We start from the raw sequence: 23907 nt of genomic DNA, 5'->3' as shown, positions 1-23907 counted from the left end.
ACACACACACACACACACCCCACACACACACACACACACACACACACACACACACACACACACACACACACACACACACACACATATATATATTTATATTTATTTATTTTAAAAAAATATACGAAATCTGTTTGACAATATAATCACTAATTTTTCTATGACTCACTACCTGCTAATGTTAAAGAGGACAGCAAGAGGTTTCTGCATATGTCGAGAACTTTCCTCTTGCTAAGATCCTGATCCTATATTTCTTACGCAAAGGTGTCAATTACACCATATACAAAATCTGTATGACAATATAATCACTAAGTTTTCTGTGACTCATTACTTAATAATGTTAAAGCAGACAGCAAGAAGTTTCTGCTTACGTTAAGTACTCTCCTCTTGCTAGGATCCTGATCCTATATTACTTACACAATATATTACACATAATAAGACAGAAATGTTAATATTTTAATGGATTGCCTATTCTTGGGAAATAGAAGAGAAACTAAACAGTGTAGGCAAACACACAAACAATGTATTAGATAAAGACATAATTGGAGATATTCAAACAGGAAGATCCATTGACCTGACAGTTTTGTTAGCTCTGGAAGGAAATAAAAGGAAATATGACAATGCTGGATGGTTACACAAAATACACAGTAACACAATCACAAAGCTTAGTTTGTAAATCATTGCTCAAGCCTTACGACAGTACACAATTCTTCATGTATCATATATCTGACAGAAATATGCAAGTGAAAGATTAACACTGTATTACTAACATGGTTACAAGTATTGCTACAGAATTAGTGGAAATAATAAATTAAACAACTGATATCAAATGCCACTGTTCAGCAAATCTAATATCTGCTAAATTACCAATTTTATAAGCATTCAAAAACTATGAAGAAAGCTATATTGGAAAAGTTTCAATTATTTTTCCCAAGAGAAAGGCTGTCAGTTCCCTGTCAGAACAAATGTATCTAACAATTTAGAAACCAAGTTGTATTTTGAAGTGCTTTCAAGAAGTTGGCAGTGATGCAATTTGTAATATTAATGAGATTACTGACAATAAATGCTGTTAGTCAATAACCATAACATCAAACACTCTATGAGTCAAAATAGTTATGGTGTTCAATAACATGTACATTGTAGAGTATTTATATTAATATACATAAAGTACACTACTGTGTGTCCTATGTACCGCACAGAAGATTATCCCACACAACACTGACCAAGAACGCATTTTTAATTGCCTATTTACATTTTTCTACGTACTAAAATAAGAATAGACTTATTCTACTTACGCCTGTACAGTGGTGGGTAGGCCCCTACAGAGAATAGGCCATCAGAGGTCTTCCACAATCTCATAAGACAGCTTAGATATACACTTAAGATTATTTGCATGCGAGAATAAGGGAAGTACATGTACCACTTGGTAAATAACTGTGAAGGTCTACATGAGAAGAAATTAAAAGATTCTGTAAAGTGATAGATTTCATATTGAATAATTGTGCAGCTATGAATCTGACAACCACTACATCAAGACGATGAAAATAATGCAGATCTAATGGAGCATCAAAGTGCTATCTCAGAATGTAGACAGGACCCAGGGAGAAAATTTGAGCTATATGGATGATCAGCTGCCATCAAGAGAGGATGAGCAGCTGATAAAATTACAAAAGTAATGTATGAGTGTGATAAGAACAATATTTCTTGAAGCAGCATGTCACAAATAATCACATTGTTGATGAAATGATGCAAACTGTCTGATCTGAGACGTGGAGCCTGCCATCCCTCTCGAGGGGCCCAACTGTATCCATCCACTCCAGGACTACTAATGTGAAACTGTGGCGCCACTTTGCACGAGAAATCGTACACCTTCATGCTGAAGGGTATACATTTACAAATGTACAATCAACATTTTAAAAATATTATTAAAATACTTATCACTTCCAAAGCCATCGAATAGGTGACAGAGACATCAGTGCTAAGACACAAGGGCAAATGCAACCTAATATTTGCAGAAAGTACAAAAGTGCTGAGTTTAGTGTTAAAGAATTAATGAGAATATTATCAGTGGAATTAAATTGGAATTTAGGAATACAGAGAGCTCATAAATCCTACCTGATAAAATCTTGTTGGTATCATGTATGTAATTCTGCAATTAACTTGCTGGGTGTGTGAACAAGGTCACAAAAATAGCAAAAGCTACCCTCAATATATTTTAAGTGAAGCATCAAGTCTACACATTTACTCATTGGATGACATTTATCTGCTGCTCTGTGGATTACGATGAAACTAAACCCACATGGTTGATACTATATTAACATACAAAATTCTAGAATTCTATTACTATTTCATAGCAAAGCAGTATAATGTATGAGACTAATTTTACCAGTTAAATATCAAGCCTAAATACATTAGCTATTTTCAGAAACCTTTGCACCACATCAAAGAGCACAGCATAGATTTCTAAAATATTATTGGTGTCAGTTAATAATGTGCAAATCAAAGGATAGAGACTGTTCGAATGTGTGCCCGAATGCACAGAGGTGCTATTTGTGCTGCAGGACATCCAGGAAATCTCTGTATTTCTCTCCTAGAGAGGAGATTAATATTTATAGAGGACCCTAAAACTTGTGTTTTTCCTCTCGAAGGACAACTCGACACACAAAACAGTGATGGTTTTGTCACCATGTGCCATTTTGGATGATTGGGTTCAGTCCTTTACTGGATATTAATCTACATTTCTGAATCAAGAAAGCAATAGAAGAGTTTTAACAGTTACAACATTGTTTTTATTACATTACACCAAGGCTTTTAAACTTGTATGAGTCCACTGCTGAAAATTTTATGAACTTAAGGAAGACATTAGTTTAAAACAAGAAACTGATTTCAAACAGCAAGGAATAGGCAAGTTCGTTGACAGGGTGAGTGAATGATATCAAACATTTGATAACCTTATGCAAAACAATTTGAGACTCCATCCAACAATTAAAACACTTTAATGGCATCCACCAGAAAAAATCCTTAATGTTCCATTTTTCATTTGCCCTGAGGCAACATTGTCCAGAAACCAATAAGCTAATATAGAGAACCAGTGTTTCAGCCATGCTATGTAACAATTCTACAGTTCCTTCTGTGTATGGACCAGGATGATAAAAATAAGACAGATTATGGCACATTCAGAGGCAGTCATTTTTTGTTTTTTCAATATGTGAATGGAATACGATGTAATATAATTTAATGTTGATACAAAATACCCTCTGCCACGTAGTGCACAGGGTCTTCGGGGGGGGGGGGGGGGCTGCACATCGCAAATTTGAATTAGTTGCCTCCCAAAAGACTTGTAGTATACTGTAAAATAAGAAGAAAAAATTTCTACTGGTTCAATATCTGTGGTACACCATCTACTGTCAAATGGTTCAGACATATTTCTCCTACATAAACATCACTGACAAGTACATCAAATTTAAGTAAATGAAGCACCACAATTTGACTGCTTTATGACAAAACTTCATACTTATCACTGTTCTTCTTCAACGTGCAACACACAGATATACTAACTGAAAGATCGGAAAATAATATTAGCTGCGAACAATTTGTCTCCTTAATGTCCGACAAGCAAATAACACTAACAGCACTTGCTGGTTACTCTGAACAGAGAGAAGATGGATTTTCACAATAGGACTTGCTTTGCACTTTTGCAAACCTGTATCACCCACCAAAAATTATACTTTCAAAGCAAAAAAGCATTTGTATGACTGATGTATGAAATCTAGTCACATCTCAAGAGGTGACTGCACATTCATTTCCTACCACTACTTTATTCACAGTGCTCGGCTGCCTCCCATTGTCGACAGGGTTACCAAAAAACCTTAACTAACAGGATGCACAAATCCTAAAGATACGGTTATTTGCTATTAAATATCACAACAGTGCAATCACAGTTTTATAAAAATAAATTCATTCCTTGAGAGAAATTCCTGGCAAGGGAAGCTCTGAACATGTATCACTTGGTGGCTACCTCTTGCAACTGCCCGCTTGTGTGCTGCAAGTCATTAATCTGTAGATACAGATACATTGCAAAAAGGAATTATGTACAAATTTACAATGAGGCAGAATGGTTGGGTAGTTTTTACCTCCAAGAGGGGAAGTTCAAATACTTTGATACACACACTTGAAATGTAAAAACTATTTCGGGAAAGCTAGTTTCTTCTCAGGGAGGAAAGGTATGGCTCAAGAAAGGTTTCACAAGAAGGGTGAGGTTTCTCACGAGGGGAAGTCTCCAGGGGTGGGATCAACTTTGTCAAACCGTCTACAGGTGGTGTATGTTAGGGTCCTACTTATCACACTCTGCAGCCATTCATCGAAGTGGGTCCTCATTTGCGTGTAATTGATGAAAAAGAGTTGCTTGTGATTCTCTACCGTCTTAAAAATAATGTTATGCGGAGTGGCAGCCTAAGGTAGTGGTTAGCATACTTCCTGACAAGATGAAGTTTGAGATCAAATCCTGTCAGGTGCTTTAAAATTTTTATTTTTACATATTTACTGAAATACTTTTTTATGATTATTTTTATTAAATTAAGTGGTTTAAATGTATTTCTTTACTTATAATCCTTTATTGTGTCATTTTAATCATAGTATTAACTTTTTCATTTGCTCTCATTTTACTGTCATATCATTTCTTTTCATTTGGAATCTATGTTCATGTGTTTTAACTACTTTTTATGTATTAGCTTCAGTTTAATGCCTCATCATTTTTTTTATTTTCATCCACTTTATTGCATTCATGGTTTCTATTCCTCATTTTGCTCAAGTTAAGTTTTACTTATAATCCCTTCCTTTGTTTAAACCTTCAGCTTCGTTAGTTTGTCGACAGGGTAATAAGAATTGATATTTTAAATGTTTGTACAGTGATTACAGTAAAAAAAGTACATCTTTTAACAAAAATTACATTTCTGACACAACTGCACAGTCACATTATTTCATCTTTCACTTTTTAACTGACATTTGCATTTTCAACTGTTTAATTAGAGTAATAGATAAATAAAAATATTAAAATCACTTGCACAAAGACGCCAAATAAAAAAATAAATTTAAAAAATTGGAGCAAATAAAGAAGTCAACACGGCGATTCATAGATGTGACAAGGGATTAAAAATTAAATCTTATATTTAAACCAGTCAACTGAATAGAAAAAATGATCGAAGTAAATTTGATAGACTCATAAACAAAAAATTTCAAAGCACCTGGTCGATTCAAACTCACAGCCTTCTAGGAATATTATGTAACGCTTGACTGATTAAAAACCAACCTAACCATGCTGTAGTCTTTAGTCATACTGATGCTCTATAACTGCAATTTTATTTATTGAAAGTTAGCGTGCAAAAGATAGCAAATATGAAATTACGATAAGAAATATTGGTAAAGGTCGCAGGGCGATCACGAAAATAAGCCCTCACTGGCAGGTAGAGAACAGTTAGGAGTCACCAATAGGACCCCGTGATGTGAACACGAATCCACTGAGTCTAGCCCAGTGTATAGTGATGTGAACATGTCAATGGTCTAGCTCAGTGATTGGCAATGTGAATGTGAAATTTGTAATCAAATGAACCAGTTATGTTTCTGTACGTGAAACAGAAATAAGCAGCATGCTTGCGTTGGGCAATTTGATAAGAAAACACACAGATGAAAAGCTAGTGAAATTACGTCTAGTATTTGTGATGCAGTCACTATATCGATTTATGGATTTGGACCGGCTCTTGTGTAGAAGCGATATTTTCGAATTGCCAGATATAGCCATCTCCTTATTTCAACTGAACAAATAAATAAGGTGTCATTCCTTTTTTGTTAAAGTAAATATAATAATAGCAATCCCAAAAGCCACATTGAATTTCACTTTTAAAACTCACGATTTTAGAAGCCAGGACCCACATAGTAGAATTCCAATGGGGGCAACAAGACCATTTTAGAATATACGAGCTGAGCATGCCAGTTTTCAAACTATCAGTGAACCATGGCAGACTGATAGGTTTTACTCTTGTAGTTTACCCGATGCAGCCCTACAAATGCAACTTCACATACAGGACAACTTACAGTGTTATCACACTTAGATGTAGTAAGGTGTAATGGCAGGAAGTTTCCCTATTTCTATCTTTATTTAATAGAGGAAGAGATGGAGGTGACCTGCTCCCCCTTCTTTATGTCCCAAAAGCTAGGAAGAGTTTTTTTCTGCTTTCAAATGAGTCTACAGGTAGCACTGGACTTCCTCCTCCTGAAGGTAAGTAGCCATTCTGTCTGTCATTTTACAGTTTTCTCACAAGAATTTTCATTTTGATACAATTATGTACATATTTACAGAGAGAGAGAGAGAGAGAGAGAGAGAGAGAGAGAGAGAGAGAGAGAGAGAGAGAGACAAAATATATCTGCTGTATCAAATTCTCAACTATTATGCAAGTTTACAACATTAAACTAACACTCACCCAGAAGGCTTTGAAGCTGCAAGATTCAGCAACTTACTTCACCTACTTGAGGTGAGGTCTACTGAGAGACACCTATTGCAACATGACTGTCCCACAATATGCTGAGACACACACACCACACTCCTAATACAAACTACAGACATGCACAAAGTTGAAACAGTGAGTCTCATAAAATATTACACTGACACTCCATACAAACAAAGTACAAATAAATCTATTAGAGTCTATAACATTTATTTAAAAAACAAGAAAATCATTCTTAAAGGCTCACTTTAGTCTTTATTGTGGCCGGGTACATCTCTGACAGCTACGATCACCCTGAACAGCAGTTAAAAATTAACGACTGACGATAGTAAAATAAAATTATTAAGCAGCTGTACGAAATAGTGACATCGTGGGAAGGGCAGTTCTAACGGCAGTGAGATATAGTTAGTGAAGTTCAGTTCTTTGCTTGATTTCAGAGATAGTGTTTAGTGTGGATTTTTTTTTTTTTTTTCTAGTTGAGGACAGAAGACAAAAGAGGATTATCCTATATGAGTAAATTACTGTAGGAATAGTGGGAAGGTATTAAAACTTGTTACAGCATTATATGTCATGAAAACTCATCTGAAAACTGGAAAGTCAATATGGTAACAAGGAATACTTTATTGAATTTTTAAAACTTCTTCAATAGTAATGGGGAGGTGAGGCTATAGAAGTTAGTAGGTCTTGTAAATACCTTAAACGCACCGGACGTGAAAATTTACCTCGAGTTTATACCACAGAGCAGGAACCTGCCGTTCTACTGAGATTCAACTGCCTCAGCCTATGCAACCGCCACTTCATGGCAGAAGCAGCTTTTTTTTTTCTTCTTCTAAATCTACTTGTTCCCAAATCCCCATCAAGCAATACTACAATGCAAATTTTCACAACACTTATTCTACCAGAAAAGCTGCTACCTAGCTTGCAATAATTGGTAAAACCTGAAGTACAATATATGACACTTATTATTTTATTGTGCTTCTCCACTCTTTCACATGTGGGGCAGTAATTCTATCGCTCTGGTGGAGTGTTATGTAGGATGGTCAGCAGACCTCTCCAAACAGTTCGTAACATAAACAAAAAGCAGTTAACCCTCATTTCACTTTACAGTGTTACATTTAGGTGAAATTACAATCCCAAGCCCATTCCTATTGGATTTTAGCATGAAATTCCCTTACGCTACACACCCAATAAATTTTCTTTGCTAAATCAGATAGCCTTCTCAAGAAACACGAGTAGAAGAATTAAATTATTCAGTGTTTTCTATTACTGTGGCTGTATTTTCAGGTTTAAATCTACACAGTAAGAAAGAGATACACAGCTAAGGATTTTTTGCAGCCTTTTAAGAGGAAGGAAGATTACAGTTTAATGTTCCTGTAGACAACAGAAACAAGCTTACGAACATCGTGGAAAAACATGGATATCTCACAGACATTTAATATAAGTAAGAAACTGTTTGTATCAGAACATGAAAACACTGACAAATACAGGGAAAGAGAAGACAAGACCGATAAATGTGTGTGACAAGTGTGTAGCCTTTCACCTCCTATATTAGACAGTGGAAACAGATAGGTAAATAAGCTGTCAGATTAATACCAGAACACACATGCGTTAATACTTTTTGCTCTTTGTCGGTGACCAAAAAATTATTCAGAAGACAGAAAATGACCTCCAGTTTGCAATACATCGTTAAATCAAAGTATATCTTCTAAAAATTTCAGTGAAGAATAAAGTAATGGACTTCTACAGAAAAAATTCCAAAATAGTACCAGTGAACAACTAAAAGAACAAGTGTTACAATTTCAGCTGTAAGACTGAGGCACTAGACTTTTTTAAGAAAAGTCCTTAATAAATTAAACAAGTTTCAAATTGTATGGTACAATGGGCGATGAGACAAGGAAGGATGCAAAGGTAAAAGTTTGCATAGTAATGGATACAATTATTCTAATACACCATTTAGACATTAACTAAGAAAGACAAAAAGAATACAGCTGGCTGAAGTGGTTTCTTCCACTGACCCCTCCAGATATGCACAAGTCCTCAGAATTTGTGTAATACATACTATAAATCACCTTTCTCTGGCATCCAGTGAATGTGATCGACAGTGGAACAGACTACTCAGCATAAAGTGGCTGAATTTAAAGGTTATATCATAACCTGTGACAACTGAATCTCCTACTGCAGGTGGGAACACTCCATCTGACATATCTTCATTTCCACAACCCCTCCGACCACAATCTCTGGTAGTCCATGTGCTCCATTTAACTCCATCCCCCTATTCCTATCTTCATGTAAGTGGAAATGTGTGACAAATTGCTCCAAGAAAGGTTTCGCTTCCGGCACAGATGCATAGCACTATTCACTTGTCACCATATCCACCAGTCATACTGTTCATCTTCTGGTGCTCAATGATAATTCCCCACAAGTAGGGGATGGTTTTTTGCCTCTTGATATAAATGCATTAGATGTCTTGACTGCTGCCTGTGTTATATATCAACTTTCTCGTCCCTGAAGACAATATACCACACTTCACAAGAAGCTGCACATTCACGCTATTATCGTATAGATATGATGCACCCAAATTTTCCTATGGGTGCACTGAGACAGTTCCATTTAGTTACCAGATGAATCTTTTCCAAACTTCTTTTTACAGCTTTCTGTGTGGTGCAATTTTTTGTCTTAAACTACCCCTCCCCTGCCCCAAATAAATAAATATTATATTACAACACAAGAGCAATCAACAAAATATTTTCTAATACACTTGTAGAAAGGGGAAAAAGGCACTCACCATTTGTGGGGATTTGTCATTGGATGCAAAAAGTTCAGATCATTAATCATCTCATGGAGGAGATGGCAACAAGTGGGCCAAGTTGTACACCTGATGCTAGAAACAACACATTTTCTTTGAGCATTTCATTACATAAATGATCCAAAGATTTTGCTCAAGAGTACATATTTATTATGGAGGATACAAGGATCACAGATGCAACGAATGAGACAGAAAATTTATTGGATGGATAATAAACAAGCTAGCCCAAAAACAGTGCTGTACTTAGTGACATTATTTATGTCTTTTTTACAGCAGTATTCATTGCACTGTTTTATATGTAACATTTGTGTGTGATATGAGGTTCTGCTGAACTTCTTAAATGTAACTAATTCTCTTTTATAGCTCCATTGTAAACACACACACACACACACACACACACACACACACACACACACACACAGTGTTAGTAAATATAAATATTTCTTTTTCCTAAACCAGACCTGAAGACCCAAACAGCTATCGACATGAAAGTGTTTTGCAATCTTCTTCGGAACTGGTGCTACATGAATCATGAAGATTACTCATCTGTTCTTCAGCACACAGCACGCGTCTGCGTGACCGACCGACTAAACTAATACAAACCTTTGAGGCTATCGAGCCGGACTGGACATACAGAACAGTACTGCTGCCCAGTTTTAATATCCTACTATATGTAAATAAACTATCTCACTTTTAGAATGTGCGTATTTTTGTATTATAGTAACTGAAGCAATATACCTACATTATCTTCTACGTCTATTAGTCTCTACTCTTGGCAGTAGTTTCTCTGTGCATTGCATTTACAGAGCCTTAGACGAAAAAAGTACAAGAGCATGTACACACACTCATACAATTTAAACTGTACAAGAACTGTATTAGCGTACTCACTGTAGCATAGTAGATTTCTCTACACAATGTTTAATTTTTGCACAGAAAATATTTCTTGTAGTTGCAATCATGTATTGATGTCAGAGAATTCTACGACTAATTTGTACAAAAGTTACAATGCATTATATACTTAAACTTATTGCTAGATACCATTTTCTACAGCCCTAAATAGGTTTATGAGAGTACTTTTGGCAAATTCCCACACTATGTGTGTGAAAACACTGAGTATCTATTATATGTAATTAGAAGATTACTATAACGTTTACATGGAACGTGAAAACTTGTGAAGTATTTTTTAAAGAAAAAACTGTCATATAAATTGAAATTTAACTACATTTTCCCACCACATGGGGAATGGTGGTTCAGATAGTATGCAGAGCTTATGTTAGTGTCATTCTTCAGCACTACTTTTTTTATTACAAACAAAACTTTAAAGAAAGACCTGTCAAAGCCAACTTGTAAAATCCCACTACACAATGATTGCAGCAAAGAGAACAATTTCAACATTAAAGTGTTGCTTACATGGAGTACGTACACAGCATCAAATTTCAAACCAGTTTCACATTAAGTGGTTAATCTTACGTGCAACAGATAAATCACAATAGGCAATAAATATTAAATTACTTACTATAAAAATTCAATATTTTAATAAGAAGAATCAGTATATTTTAAAATGTAGGAAAATACACACACTGTAAGGAAATTCTTTGTCTATATCTTTTCTTTTGCCTTTCAGAATAACAATCATTTTCCAGAGAATAGTAATGCCACTCACAAATCTTATGTAGATTCTGGTATCAAACATCTGACTTTCACATCAAATTTCATTACATATAAATGGGTTTGAATTTCTTTTCTATGCATGTGGGGACATGAGCACAAAAAATAAAAAAATGAAGAGCTACAAAATGACAACAATAATGTAAGTGCACTTTTTTATACAAATAACAATGGAAGAGTTATGTAGCTACTGCAACTGAGATAAGGTTGTGCGACACTTGTAAAGAGACCAGTACGAGCAGATGAGTGAGAACACTGGCCCTAACAAAAGCAAACTATGGAATAAAAGGAAGGTTGCCAATTCTCACCAAAAGAATCAGTCGCTTGGACTAGGTGCCTTATCCTCACAAAACCGTCACAACCCTTATGATCTACTCCAGCTAAGTGCAAACAGTGTAATTGTTGTAGAAAGGATTTACTAAGATTTCACCACAGGCAGGTCAGCACAGTGCCCTGACTTTCTTTGGTATCAGTTTGCAGGCTGCACTATACATTCATAATTTACAGATACACATAATCCATCATCAATGAATTCAGTTCTCCCTATGAGCTCATATTCAGTCAGTTAGCAATGTTTAGATTGCACACTTAGTACTATGCTGCACACTGATTGGAGAACTTCAAATCTAGGACTGAATGGCACTGCAATAAGACTGTAATGTTTGAGTGTGAACATATTAACGTAAATGCAGGCTATGTCAATGTGAAAGTTGAAAGATACACTTTGTTAGCGTACTAGCTCTTAGTTAGGCTACAGTTTATATTTGTATATGCTGAAAATCCAAATGGACCTTCTGCAAGTTATTCCTATTGCATTAACATGTGGCAATTGTTACTAAATACAGATTTTGTCAAACCCCCCCCCCCCCCCCCACCATAATTTTGTTTAAAAAAAGATAAAAAACAGCTCACATGCTGAACATGAGTACTTAAATGTCAGCATTATGAATAACAAAAGTTTTGGTTTATTTTTATTTTTAAATAAAATTGTAAGCAAAGTCACGGCAGGACAGTGTAATGATCCATCAGTGTCAATTTCAAATCACACGAGTAGACCTACAAGATAATGTTTTCGTGCAGTCAGACTGTTTAGCAATAGGTGTGAGCACATTTATCTCATTTTCTTACTTCATGAACAATCTGTTAATAGCAAATGCATGATCATATGTACATGTACATTTGAAAATGACTCATGTTGAATTTGGCCAAAAGCACTGAATGAATTATCTTATTCAATTAGTATACAGGCTCACTTTGATGTATGAGCTTACAAGCATAAGGAAAATTGTAAATGTTACTGTTCACTTTGATGATGCTTTCGAAACAAACAAAACACTTTTGATCCAAATAATGACGATGTGACTGCAAAAGATGTCACAACCAGACACTGTTCATAAAATACATATTCATTAAGTATGCAATGGACTGAAAATAGTATTACAACTAATATTCTTAAGCAACAGATAAACCCCAATTGAGTGCTACACTATCATAATTTTCATACTGAGAGCTGTATTTAGCTTGGATCTTTTTTTTACACTGTTTTCGTGAACCACTTCTCAAACCTCAATGTTCAATGCTCCTGTACTCCATATTTGACCTTGAAACTCACTCAAAAGGCAGAGTGGGACTATGGGCTTAAATACATACTCTAGGATGTGTTACTTCACTTTTATCACATTACAGTATGTAGTTTTCTCTGTAACAAACCCATGGGTTTATATTAATTGCTAGCTCCAGGACATCTGTTTCAATAAGTGTTCCAAATGTCCCCAAAAACTAATTACTGACAACCACAAAAAGCAATTGCCATTCAGTCTGCAAATGTCAACGTCTGATGATGATGATGATGATGATGATGATGATGATGATGACAATGATGATAATGATGATGATGCTTGAGTGCTCACTGGGCATTGCACATTCTCTGCCATTTAGTGATACCTCGATTTATGACTGCCATGATAAATGAATACAAGATCTGCCTAACCCCGTTCAACTGGGCAAAGCAAACAGTATGTCTTGTTACTGAGAGACCAGTCCAAATACTAGTTATTAGTCTGTCAAAATTCCACAGCTTATATATTCATACTGAAATAAGTGACCCCATCAATCAAATCTGATGAGAAACCACTGAATTGTGGAGTACATCCATTAGTAGCAGTTCCTCCACTTATGGTAACTACCAAAAATTGACCGGTACCAAAGATTCAACTGTGCAAAGGAGTGTGAACACCAGGGTAGTAACAACTAATAGTTTCACACAAAAGGGATTTTAAACATAGTACACTACTAAATAAACTTAACTTTTTGGCTATTTAGTGGGGAACAAAACCACTGCAGTGTGAAAGGAATAATGCCCATTACATAGCGCAAGGAACAGGACATAAACATCAACATCACAGCATTCTGAAATTCTAATGCAGTATTTCATTTCTACATGACATGAGATGGACACATTATGTGCATGCAATGAAACTGAAGGTACAGGCTGTAACAGTGTCATGCATCAATGGAGGGATAATAATTTTCTTATAAATAGGAACTGGTGTAATTTGTCTCCTTTTTTGGAGAAAGAAGGAAGTTAGATATCATATATGGTAAAGACTTAGTTGTACGAATGCCGAGATCAGATGTGTAAAACAATGTTTAATGATACTTGGGGGTAAGTACAAAAAAAACTGGACACAGTGTTGTAATGAGCAACAATGAGTCAGAAATATCAAGTCACATGGAGTATGAGGTAACAATCATGCAGAGATCTTATCATCCGCAGCCACAGTTGACAGTCGGCGTTGTGGAAAAGTCGTCCCCGCCCTCATAGTATATGCTGCGCGCCCTCCGCTCGACCTGGTCTTGCTCGAGGCGTCGCCTCAAGAGCTCACGCAGGGAGCGTGGCAGAGTGTCTAGCTCTGATTTGATTCGAGGATCGTCCACTAGTGAAAGTACAAAGTCTACACATAACCTGAAAAATAAAAATTGCCGTCACTCTAAATTTTTGCTCCTCGCACATTAGTCTTACGACTGCTTTAACTATTACCGGGTCACATTATTCATACCCTAATCCTAAATGCTACATTTATGGTGTCAATGTACATCCTGTGATGTGCACTTCAGAAGTACGTAGGCCTACTCGCAGGCCATTCGGTGCGGTTCTGTCGTCAATACGAGAACAAACAAATTCATCTGGCAATAGAACCTTATGGAACAGAACTTTTCTTCATACTTATCTTCGATTTTCTTCATATGTAAGTGGATTTTGATGTCAGTGCCCAGACATCATTTTCATTAAACAGTATGATGCAATTGTCAAACAAAATTAAAAAGTTACCTTTGAATACTTGAAGATCAAAATATTTAGTACTTTTGATGTCAGTAGCTGAGTGCACAGCATACTAGTATTGTCATCATAAAGTCACCATTTTGATTATCGCTAGGAGCAAATTTTTTTTTTTTACTGTATTTGATTTCTTTATTTATTACAAGAAAGAACTGACAAATACTGAATCAAAGTTTTTAATTAAAAATAATATCTTTTTAGCTTTAATTACTAATCACATGAAAATGAGTTTTTCACAATACATTAAAATTTGGTACAAAAAAGAGAACACATCAAGTAGAAAATTAACTACATTTTTCTTTATAGACACTCAATATATGTAACTTTTCTCATTTAATAATAAGGTGTTTCATATTTCTGTATCAAATGCTAATTTATTTTCATGCGACTGATAATAAAACTAAATCAAACAATGGAAAATCCAGAATGGAATGTAACAATACTAGGAACGAAAATTGGTACTCACCATATATAGCGGAGATCCTGAGTCGCAATAGGCACAACAAAAAGATTCATACATTTATAGCTTTCGGCCATTAAGGCCACTGTCAGCAACACACACACACACACACACACACACACACACACACACACACACACACACACACACACACACACGTAAACACGCAACTTGCACCCATGCCTGCTGTCTCAGATAACTGGAGCCAGTGTGGTTTCAGTTATCTGACACTGCAGACCTGTGTGCAAGTTGCGTTTGAGCGCACGCGTGAGTGAGTGAGTGAGTGAGTGAGTGAGTGTGTGTACAGCTGACAAAGGCCTTAATGGCCAAAAGCTATAATTGTGTGAATCTTTTTGTTGTGCCTATCCAACTCAGCATCTCCGCTATATGGTGAGTAGCAACTTTCCTTCCTAATATTGATAATAAAAACTAAATAGATTTCTCTGAGTTTGAGAACTGCATCCTACTGCTTTAAGAAACTGACATCCTGTTGAGCATGAAGAAAATCAAAGACAGCTTGTCCTCCTCAAGATCCTCTTGTGAATACCAGAAAGGGGCAGTAGGTGACAGTTGCTATTGTGTCAACACAATTAAAGTTACAGATTTATAGTTTTGCAACAACAAATACATACAAATTATGCCTCAAGCACAGAAAAAGCACAGGAATTTAAAGAAAGATGAATGCAATCAGAAGATTGGTCACAAACAGATATTCGTTAACAATCTGAAAGTTGTAATTAGGTCAAGAGGGTGAAGACACAGGGCCTGAAACTTACTGACAGATTATAAAGTTGACAAGAGAATATCCCCAGGACTGATTATCTACACTAAGGTGTAGATTAGGGGAGGTTGGGGTTTTAAAAACAATTTCATTGGGTTTTCATAATATTTAGATATAAGGTACTTGATAATTAATTATCATTACATGCTTTAATTTTCTGTAATTCTGCTTTATAAATTTTACAAAGTAAGATTACTTCCCCACTTTATAAATCACATTTACTGTGGACCCAGTGGGGAAGAGGTAAAAAAGGTTGACTGGTGCTGCTCTAGACCCAGTGGTTAATGTCAAATCTCATCAAGTGCTTTGAAATTTTTACTGTAAAATCTTTATTGGAATGACTTTCACCATTAGTTTTAGTCAGTTAATTGGTTCTCATATATCTTTTTTTACTTTAGATCCTTTGCCACCTCACTTTAATCACTGCATTAACTTTTTGTATTTGCCCTCATTTTTCCGTCTCATCAATCTTCTTTCATTTTGTATCATTGTGCATTTCATTTTAATTATTTTGATTGATTTACCTATCATAATATTTAAATATATTACTCTGAAGCGGTGGCAGGGGACAACATACACTAAAGGATTGAAATTTTTGCAAGCTTTCGGAGCCAGTGGCTTCTTCTTCTGGCAGAAGGATCAAAGGGGAGGTTTAGGGAAAGGGATACAGTTCAGAAAAGTACTGCTGTTTCAAAAATGTATTTTTCATTACAAGACATATGTTCATTTGAACGGTAGAGACCGTACAAATATTCACAACATAAATTCTTGTTGCACTATGGAATAAATAACATAGATGAAGATTTAAATAAAAAAGAATAGGAAATGAAACTAAATTCATTCAAAATAAAGAACAGAAATAATGAATGCAATAACATGGACAAAAATACAAAACAATAAAACATAAGAAATTTTTTCAAAGGTAATACACAAAAATAATTAAAATCACATCAATAAATATTCAAAAGAGAACAAATAAAAAGTTAATATGATGATTAAAATTAAACAGTCCAGGATAAGAAATAAAAATTACATTTAAACTAATTAATTTAATAACAATGATGATCAAGGTCATTTCAATAAATGGTTAAAAGCATAAATTTCAGAACACCTAATGGGATTCAAACACACAACATTAAGGACACCACAACTGTACCTTAACTACTATCCCACCACTCTGGATAACATTTCGTCGATTCCTGCGGAATGAGGGTCCATTTTACTGAACAGCTACAGTGTTTGGTACCTGACACTGTAAGCTACCCCTCCATACACATAGTCCTTCCTTCTCATCCCGTCTGGTAAGTCTACCCTGACCAGGAGTTCTGGGTGACTTTTCTGAACTGTGCCCCTTTCCCTAAACCTCCCCTTCAACTCTTCTGTCAGGAGAAGGAGCCACTGGCTCCGAAAGCGTGCACAAATTTAAATTTTAGTGTATGTGTTCCCCTGCCACCACTTTAGAGTAAATTTTTTATCTATCCATTTATATTATACTACCATATACATGGTTTCACAAAGTTTATTCCAACCTGGGACTTCCTCTTGAGAGTGCCAAATCTGAACTCGAACCCAGAGTCGTGTGTTTTGTGGGCAATGCTCTTACAAGGATGGGATCTGTGTGTCCGTCCTGAAGTGCACACTTTATAAGCAACTTTAAAAGTAGTTTTGGTGATAATTTTCCCTTCACTATTGGACTATCATCCTTTTTTACTACCTTTCCAATGTTCAACTTACAGCAGTGAATATGGCTCGGAGTAAAATAGTGTGCACCAGAGACGTCCACAGTGGCAGAAACTCTACAGAATAAATGCCAGGTGATGACCGTGTAATTACCTCAAGAACTTGTTTTGGGTATAACAAATTGTTTCCATCCAAGTGGTCCCCAAGAATGCTTTATCATTTTTGTGCATACCTGACCAACTCAGTGAGGGGCTAAATTCTGCAATGATTGATCTCTTGTTAACTGGCATATGCTGGCAAAACTTTGCAGCATTCTTCATGATGATGTGTCTCCCAGGTGTGTTAATCAACAAGGTATACAAGATCTTTATGGACTTAAGAAATGAACTGGCAGATCAAAATTGTGCAAATGTTGCCAACCACGCATTCTCCAGCCTGTAGCACAGTTTTAATGTAGCAGGACTGAAAGCTTCATTCTGTACACTTTTTTTTCCACTCACCACTCTCCCGAGTGCGGGGAAACATTAGCTTCTTATGATGTATTTGTGTAAATTTTGATAATAAGTCAGGCCGACAAACATATTACTTTCCCTTTGTGTTACACATGCACTGTATGCAGTCTACCCAACTGTATTTACTATATCTAAAAACAAAGATAATGTGACTTACCAAACAAAAGTGCTGGCAGGTCGATACACACACAAACATACACACAAAATTCAAGCTTTCGCAACCGGCGGTTGCTTTGTCAGGAAAGAGGGAAGGAGAGAGAAAGATGAAAGGATGTGGGTTTTAAGGGAGAGGGTAAGGAGTCATTCCAATCCCGGGAGCAGAAAGAGTTACCTTAGGGGGAAAAAAGGATAGGTATACACTCGCGCGCGCGCACACACACACACATATCCATCCGCACATACACAGACACAAGCAGACATTTGTAAAGGCCTTTACAAATGCTTGTGTGCTTGTGTGTGTGTGTGTGTGTGTGTGTGTGTGTGTGTGTGTGTGTGTGTGTGTGTGTGTGTGTGTGTGTGCGCCCGCGCGCGCGCCGGTGTGGGCGTGCGCGCGCAAGCGCAGGCGCGAGTGTATACCTGTCCTTTTTCCCCCCTGAGGTAAGTCTTTCCACTCCCGGGATTGGAATGACTCCTTACCCTCTCCCTTAAAACTCACGTCCTTTCATCTTTCCCTCTCCTTCCCTCTTTCCTGACGAAGCAACCGCCGGTTGCGAAAGCTTGAATTTTGTGTGTATGTTTGTGTGTCTATCGACCTGCCAGCGCTTTTGTTTGGTAAGTCACATCATCTTTGTTTTCAGATATATTTTTCCCACGTGGAATGTTTCCCTCTATTATATTCATATCAACTATATTTACTTTTAGATAGCTGACACATTTAACTGTCTCTCGATCTTTTGTAATGATACGTACAGCAACGTCAGCTTACACACTGCTTTGACTGATGATCAGTGATACCTAAGATATGTATTATTACCTGCGCAAAGACTTAGGTGTGAAGTTCAGAAGTATCAGCTCTTCCGCATGATCCTGAAAAAGAATAAAATAACATTTTGCAGTCAGAACTTTAAAATTGGTTCAGGCAACTATGAAAACATTTAAATGCACCATCCCTGCACTATCCTTTCCATGGGTCATTTTATCCTCAGATTTGACTTACTAACACACTATGAGATATGTTAAAAAAAGTTCCAAACCTCTTGTTTTCCCACATAAACCAATGAAGTGCGGGAGAGTTCCTTCGGTAGAGATGCCATAGAAACTCAGGATAAAGGAGTCTTACAACTGCTTCAAAGATGTCCACCACATCAGTGGATAGTAAACTGCATTTGGCAGATCTTCAACAACTGAAATGACAATGTTGTTGTGGGGAATTCAGCTGCCTGGTACAAGTCTTTTTATTTGGTGTGTGTGTGTGTGTGTGTGTGTGTGTGTGTGTGTGTGTGTGTGTGTGTGTGTGTCCAAACTACTGGATCAGTGAGCAGCAAAAATACTGCAGTTCCACCAGAAGAACACAACTTCCCATTCTGCACATCTGATTCAGTGTTTCATTGCCAAATACACCATTCCTGTGGGTAGTCAAACTACCTAATTACTCGACATGGCTCCACGTGAGTTTTGGCTATTTCCTTAGTTGAAATTGCCTCTGAAGGGAACATGATTGAAGTTTAATGAAGACATTGTGTGGAGTGCTATGGCCAGGCTGATCATCATTCCAAATGATGGGTTCCAGATATGTTTCCAACAACGGTAGGAAGGTTATGAGAAGTTTGAGAACTTACCAAAGAAACTACTTTGAAGAGGATTTGGGCTCTGTACCTCCAAATCATAAATGTATTTCTGCCATCCAAAGGTTCAATATTTTCTGTACACACTTCAATGTTCATCAATTGTTTGCATTACTCTTCCTTCTACAACTTCCACAAACTAATAATATTCAAAACTGAACCTTAATGGAAAATATTTGTGCATTCGTAGTTAAAGAGTTTGACATATTGTTGACACTGAAGTCACTAAAGACAAATTCAGATTTAGCTAGGTGAGGAAGAAAACTTCTATATGCTGAAGTGCGTGGGTACCTGTCTCAAGGAATCCATTGAAACTGCAAGAAATCTAGAGCAGAATGTTTGGACAGGAACTGGAGCTCTGCTCCTCCCAAATACATGCCCACTGCCACAACTGCTGTGCCATCTTGCTCGGTGCCAACTCTCTATGGATTATGGCAGGAGAAAGAGGTGGCTACTGGCACTTTTGTCAGTATTAAATACATGCTTAATGTCATACCCCCATGTCTCTGAACAACTCTATAGAAGATAATGCAAACTCCCAATTGTCTGGATGTGGATAATGCAGTTTGAAAATTACCTGTTCATAGTTCACCGAAAGAAATATTATAGACAGGGAAGAGGATGTATGAGGGTGTACCAAAAAGTAATGCCTCTGAATTTTTTATTCTGTTCTCAATATTGACTGAGGTATTACATGTCGGGCATATTACTAGGTCAACTTCTCCACTTACCTGATCCAAGTTGCAATGCTCTGCCGCTAGAGGGCTACAAATTTAAGCATGTAACTTGGCAGGGTGTAGCATTAACTATGCTTCTGCGTGAGAAAAGGCCTGCTGTGATCAAGTTTCTAACTGCCAACACATGGAGCACCTTATCCTTCAGAATGACAATGTAAGATCACACCAAGAGCTGTGACATCTGCAACAACTCGACACCTCGGGTTCACTGATATCGATCATCCTCCATACAGCCCCATGCTGGCTGTATCCAATTTTCATCTGCAAAAACTTCGAGTATTTCACTTTGATGATGATGAAACAGTGCAAACACACGTGACATGGCTCTATCAATGAATTCAAACATTCTAGAGTGACAATATCAACAGACTAGTCTCTCATTGAGAGAAATGTGTTCGTCGACAGGGTGACTATGTTGAGTAATAAATATGTAAGACATGAAAAATTTAGATGTAGAACGTTAATTACATTTGTTTCACTTAAAAAACTTTGGCAGTTTTCACACAAAAAGTTAAGAGGAATTACTTATCTGCCCAACCTCATAAATGAAGATGAGGTGGGAGATACAATACTGTAAAAGGAATCTGAAAGTGTACTGTAAGACATTAGTCGAAACAAGGCCCCTACAGTAGACGACAACCTTGGGAGAGCCAGTCATAACAAAACTATCCCACCTCTTGTGTAAGCTATGTGCAAGAAGTCTATCCTTGTAATAAGTTCACTGCAAATTTCCTGCCTAAGTTATATGAGGTAGGCAAAATACCTTCATATACACAAAGAAAATAATTATTCCAATTCCACAGAAGGCAACAGCTGACGTGTGAATATTACCAACTATTGTGAACTGGTGGTTGAATAAGTCACACTTGCAAAATACTGTCACAGTATCTACAGAATATTGGGAAAATGTCTAGAAGTCAACCACGGGGAAGAACAGTTTGGGCTTCTGGGGAAATGTAGAAACCTGTGAGGCAATACTGACCCTACAGATCATCTTGAACAAGGGTTTATGGCACTTGTAGTCTTAGAGAAAGATTTTGATAATGGTGACTGGAATACTCTCTTTCAAATTTTGAAAATAGCAGGGATTTAATACAGGGAACAGGAGGTTATTTACAACTTGTAGGGGTTGATGGACATTAAAGAGGGAGTGAGACAGGGTTGTAGCTTATCCCCAATGATATTCAATCTGCTTAATGAGCATGATGTGAAGGTAACTAGGAGAAATCTGGACAGGAAATTTAAGTTCAGAGAGAAGAAACAGAAACTTTGCTGTTTGTGATGACATTAAAATTGTGTCAGAGACAGCTACAGGCTCAAAAGTACAGTTTAATGGAATGGACAATGTCTTGAATTAGATTAGGAAATGATACACTGTACATAATAGACAGGTTTTGCTATTTGGAAAGGAAAAAACTGACGTTGATTTAAGGAGAGAGTATATAAAATACAAACTGGCAAAAACAAAAACAAGAAAAGCATTTTTTTTAAAAGAGGACTTTGTTAACATCTAACACAAATTTAAAAGTTATGTAGTCATTTTTGGAGGTATTTGTCTGGATTATAGCCTTGTACAGAAGTGAAACATGGATGATAAGCCCTTCAGACAAAAAGAGAATAGAAATTGAGTGGGTAGACAGAATAAATAATTAGAGGGTACCAAATCGACGAGAATAAAGAAATTTATGGCACAACTGGAATAAAAGAAGGGATCACTTGGCATAACACATCCTGAGCTGTGAAAGAATTATTAATTTTGTACTAGAGGGAAATGTGGGAGGTATAATTGTAGAAGGAGAACTGAGATGAATGCAGTAAGCAAGTTTAAATGGATGTAGATTTCAGAAATTATGATGAGATATGGCACAGGATAGAGCTGTGAGGAGAGCCGCACCAAACCATTCTTCTGAATGAAGACCACAATATCACACACGTGACTCATGTTTTACTGCCAGAAAACAAAGTGGACCCCTATCCCACCATCGGACATTTCTGGTTTCATCTTTCTACAGATAGTTGGGAGACCTCAGCTGTTCAACACAAAATGTCGAATTAAAGCACCTTTAGCTGTTTAAATTTCCAGTTTCAGTACTACATTACGACATCTTCAGGCCCACTGACTGTCATGCAGGAAGAATCCCAGGTCCAGTCAAAAGAGGGGCCAGCATTCAAAGACTGGAAACCTTGATTTCTGACACAGCGATCCCTTCAATCATCACTTGCCGACAAGTGATGACTGAAAGGATCAGTGTGTAAAAAATTTATGGATATCAGTCACTGAATGCTGGCCCCTATTTTGAACAGACCAGACGTGGGATTCTACATATACATCTGTCAGGAGGCCTGAAGATGACGTAATGTCATGCTGAAACTGGTTGTTCAAATAATATAACTGGAAATTTAAATAGCTGAAGGTGTTTTGATCTCTGCAATTTTTTCTGTTGTTTCCCATTTCATCTTCAGCTACGTGCAAGAAGTCTACCCTTGTAATAAGTTCACTGCAAATTTCCTGTCTATATGATTGCCTTTCCCATAGGTGCTAAAGGTCAGTAGTTTCTGGCGAGTAATGTTTATGTAAAGCAGAGTTTTGTAAATAGCAGTTTCCAGTAAAAAATGAGAATTTTGGATCATATACATTTTTTTGGTTATCCATGTGATTTTGGGTCCATATTAGCCTGCACAATTGGCAGTTTGCTGTACTTCTACATTCTAGGAACTCTTCCCTGTGACATCTATATGCACAGATGGCTAACATCCCCAGGTGGGGCCTCCCAACCAATAATGAATGCCATCCAATAATTTAATTTTTTTAATGCATCACTTGTTACTCTTCTTCCACTGCTGTTAAATTTGATATTACAAATATATTACCATGCATGTCTTTCCCCCAACTTTTCTCCTCCTTTCCATCAATTTCTTATGTGCTGATGAAACAGGGTTGTTACATTAGTAGAAGAAAGTAGCAAGAGGCAATGACGGAAGCTACAATTAGAAGAACAAATACGCCGGGAAAATTTCAGAAGTCACATCAAATACCTTTACGGGGAGGAGATGGTTCAGGATATCCATGTACTGGATAAATTACGTGAGAAAAGAGCCAGGTTGCTGTGTTCACTAAATTTTTTACTGAAATGTAGAAACAATAACTTGATTCCAACTTTCGCCAGAGTTGTTCATTTTATTAATAGTGTGGCCGCCAACAATATAAAACGCAAGGCGAGTCTGGCTTTATTAAGAGAACGAATCCGTTATACGCGTCGTGAGTTAGACACTGTTGCCAGGAATTTATATTATTTACATCTGAAGATTGCAGCAAGATGTTCTTCCCTTAGCTGGGACTGGATTGACGGTGTATCTTGGGCCAAGGCAGACTGGGCTCACAGGAACAGTACGAACAGGCAAAGTGCGGAGTTTAGCCAACTCGTAACACGAAAGCCGCAAGAAGCTATCTCTGGACGATCCGTGGTGAACCTTACGGAGAAATCGTTTGACGATGCGACGATGTCAGTGCTTGCGAAAGGTTTAAACTTCGCCCCTACTCCTGTTTCACTGCCTTTAACGGATTTCATCAGTTCCATTGAGGAAGCTATTAGACGTCTCCCTGCGGATAATGCAGACGAAATTCTACGTGAATCTTGCCGA

General features: G+C 36.9%; 1 protein-coding gene across 6 annotated transcripts in view; it reads right to left on the bottom strand.

Moving 5' to 3' along the window:
- Positions 1-23907, bottom strand: part of LOC126292008 (kelch domain-containing protein 2-like) — a 180428-nt gene that overhangs the window by 9376 nt on the left and 147145 nt on the right. For 4 of the 6 annotated variants that reach the window (XM_049985796.1, XM_049985795.1, XM_049985793.1 and 1 more), the window contains 2 exons: positions 18718-18770; positions 34-13936 (listed from right to left, as the gene is read on the bottom strand). In XM_049985796.1, coding sequence (XP_049841753.1) covers positions 13738-13936; positions 18718-18770 — 252 coding nt within the window. In that variant the 3' untranslated portion in view covers positions 34-13737. Of the gene's footprint in view, positions 1-33; positions 13937-18485; positions 18771-23907 lie in introns of those variants that run through there. The other 2 variants (XM_049985797.1, XM_049985798.1) reach the window with 1 other exon arrangement.

Source organism: Schistocerca gregaria, chromosome 9, assembly GCF_023897955.1.
Source record: "Schistocerca gregaria isolate iqSchGreg1 chromosome 9, iqSchGreg1.2, whole genome shotgun sequence".
NCBI lineage: Eukaryota > Metazoa > Arthropoda > Insecta > Orthoptera > Acrididae > Schistocerca > Schistocerca gregaria.
The sequence above is the reverse complement of the archived record's forward strand: the minus strand, read 5'-3'. Positions and strand labels throughout refer to the sequence as shown.